Consider the following 2,500-nt stretch of genomic DNA (forward strand, 5'->3'; position numbering starts at 1 on the left):
TGTGTGGGTATGTGTGTGTGTGTGTGTGTGTGTGTGTGTGTGTGTGTGTGTGTGTGTGTGTGTGTGTGTGTGTGTGTGTGTGTGTGTGTGTGTGTGTGTGTGTGTGTGTGTGTGTGTGTGTGTGTGTGTGTGTGTGTGTGTGTGTGTGTGTTGCCTTGTGGTGGTATTTGTCTCAGAAGATAATGGGGCAATTCCGCGATAACGGAATTGAGCTGAGACTCTTCAAATGTATGCCAAACAGAAAACCATTGATTTCAAAGTTTATCAAACCTTACAACTCTATGCACAATGACTATGACTTTTAACAATTTACGCAGAACATTTGACAAAAACACATTTACTGGAAGAATTGTGCAGATGCAAAGTTTGGTAACAAAATGTGCATCTTTTTTTTACGTGATGAAACATCTGCTCCAAATGAAGACAAAGAGAGAGAGAGAGACAGAGAGAGAGAGAGACAGACAGACAGACAGACAGACAGACAGACAGACAGACAGACAGACAGACAGACAGACAGACAGACAGACAGACAGACAGACAGACAGACAGACAGACAGACAGACAGACAGACACTGTTGTTAAGGAAGACCCAAACAGACGACAACAAAATCAGCTTTTCTTCTGATATGTCATCTACCACTCTGATGGCTAACAGACTGTTCTACTGTGGGATGGTGGCTATACAGAGATACTGGCTATCCCACTCTGGCTAAAGCACTGGAACACAGTCCACTGGATCACAGTCCACTGGTACACAGTCCACTGGAGCACAGTCCACTGGAACACAGTCCATTAGAACACAGTCCACTAGAACACAGTCCACTAGAACACAGTCCACTGGAGCACAGTCCACTGGAACACAGTCTACTGGATCACAGTCCACTGGACCACAGTCCACTGGAACACAGTCCACTGGATCACAGTCCACTGGAACACAGTCCACTGGAACACAGTCCACTGGATCACAGTCCACTGGAACACAGTCCACTGGAACACAGTCCACTAGAACACAGTCCACTAGAACACAGTCCACTGGAACACAGTCCACTGGAACACAGTCCACTGGAACACAGTCCACTAGAACACAGTCCACTAGAACACAGTCCAGTAGAACACAGTCCACTAGAACACAGTCCACTAGAACACAGTCCACTCGAACACAGTCCACTAGAACACAGTCCACTAGAACACAGTCCACTAGAACACAGTCCAGTAGAACACAGTCCACTAGAACACAGTCCACTAGAACACAGTCCACTCGAACACAGTCCACTAGAACACAGTCCACTAGAACACAGTCCAGTAGAACACAGTCCACTAGAACACAGTCCAGTAGAACACAGTCCAGTAGAACACAGTCCATTTCCATGTTAACATTCCCTTATCAGCTTTCCAAATGACTTTCTCCCAGACCTCCGCCAGGCGAGATGCAGATTGTATCAGAGCCGTTAAAGTGCTACAGGACCAGCTGTAAATAGACCAAGCAGACATGGCTACAGGATGTGGTGATTCCATTGCAGCCTCAGTAGCCCCCTGAGCTGAGACATAGCACTATCTGAACCAACTCTGCTATACCAACACATGCTCCCCAGTGCTGTATGGCCAGCAAGACTTACTGGAAGACAGAGACTGGTGCTCCTCAGTCACACACAGGGGAACACAGCACAGTGTTGAGTCACACACAGGGAACACAGCACAGTGTTGAGTCACACACAAGGGAACACAGTAGTGTTGAGTCACACACAAGGGAACACAGCACAGTGTTGAGTCACACACAGGGAACACAGCACAGTGTTGAGTCACACACAAGGGAACACAGTAGTGTTGAGTCACACACAAGGGAACACAGTAGTGTTGAGTCACACACAAGGGAACACAGTAGTGTTGAGTCACACACAAGGGAACACAGTAGTGTTGAGTCACACACAAGGGAACACAGTAGTGTTGAGTCACACACAAGGGAACACATCACAGTGTTGAGTCACACACAAGGGAACACATCACAGTGTTGAGTCACACACAAGGGAACACATCACAGTGTTGAGTCACACACAAGGGAACACATCACAGTGTTGAGTCACACACAAGGGAACACATCACAGTGTTGAGTCACACACAAGGGAACACAGTAGTGTTGAGTCACACACAAGGGAACACAGCACAGTGTTGAGTCACACACAAGGGAACACAGTAGTGTTGAGTCACACACAAGGGAACACAGTAGTGTTGAGTCACACACAAGGGAACACAGTAGTGTTGAGTCACACACAAGGGAACACAGTAGTGTTGAGTCACACACAAGGGAACACAGCACAGTGTTGAGTCACACACAAGGGAACACAGTAGTGTTGAGTCACACACAAGGGAACACAGTAGTGTTGAGTCACACACAAGGGAACACAGTAGTGTTGAGTCACACACAAGGGAACACAGTAGTGTTGAGTCACACACAAGGGAACACAGTAGTGTTGAGTCACACACAAGGGAACACAGTAGTGTT

General features: G+C 47.2%; 1 protein-coding gene across 1 annotated transcript; it reads right to left on the reverse strand.

The window, feature by feature from the left end:
- Positions 1-709: 709 nt before the first annotated feature.
- Positions 710-1,369, reverse strand: LOC124018366 (keratin-associated protein 10-8-like). The gene has a single exon (XM_046333642.1). It carries the CDS (start codon positions 1,367-1,369, stop codon positions 710-712), a length of 660 nt encoding a protein of 219 aa, XP_046189598.1.
- Between the last annotated feature and the right edge of the window lie 1,131 nt (positions 1,370-2,500).

The sequence above is a fragment of the Oncorhynchus gorbuscha genome, unplaced genomic scaffold (genome assembly GCF_021184085.1).
Source record: "Oncorhynchus gorbuscha isolate QuinsamMale2020 ecotype Even-year unplaced genomic scaffold, OgorEven_v1.0 Un_scaffold_489, whole genome shotgun sequence".
NCBI classification, from domain to species: Eukaryota; Metazoa; Chordata; class Actinopteri; order Salmoniformes; family Salmonidae; genus Oncorhynchus; species Oncorhynchus gorbuscha.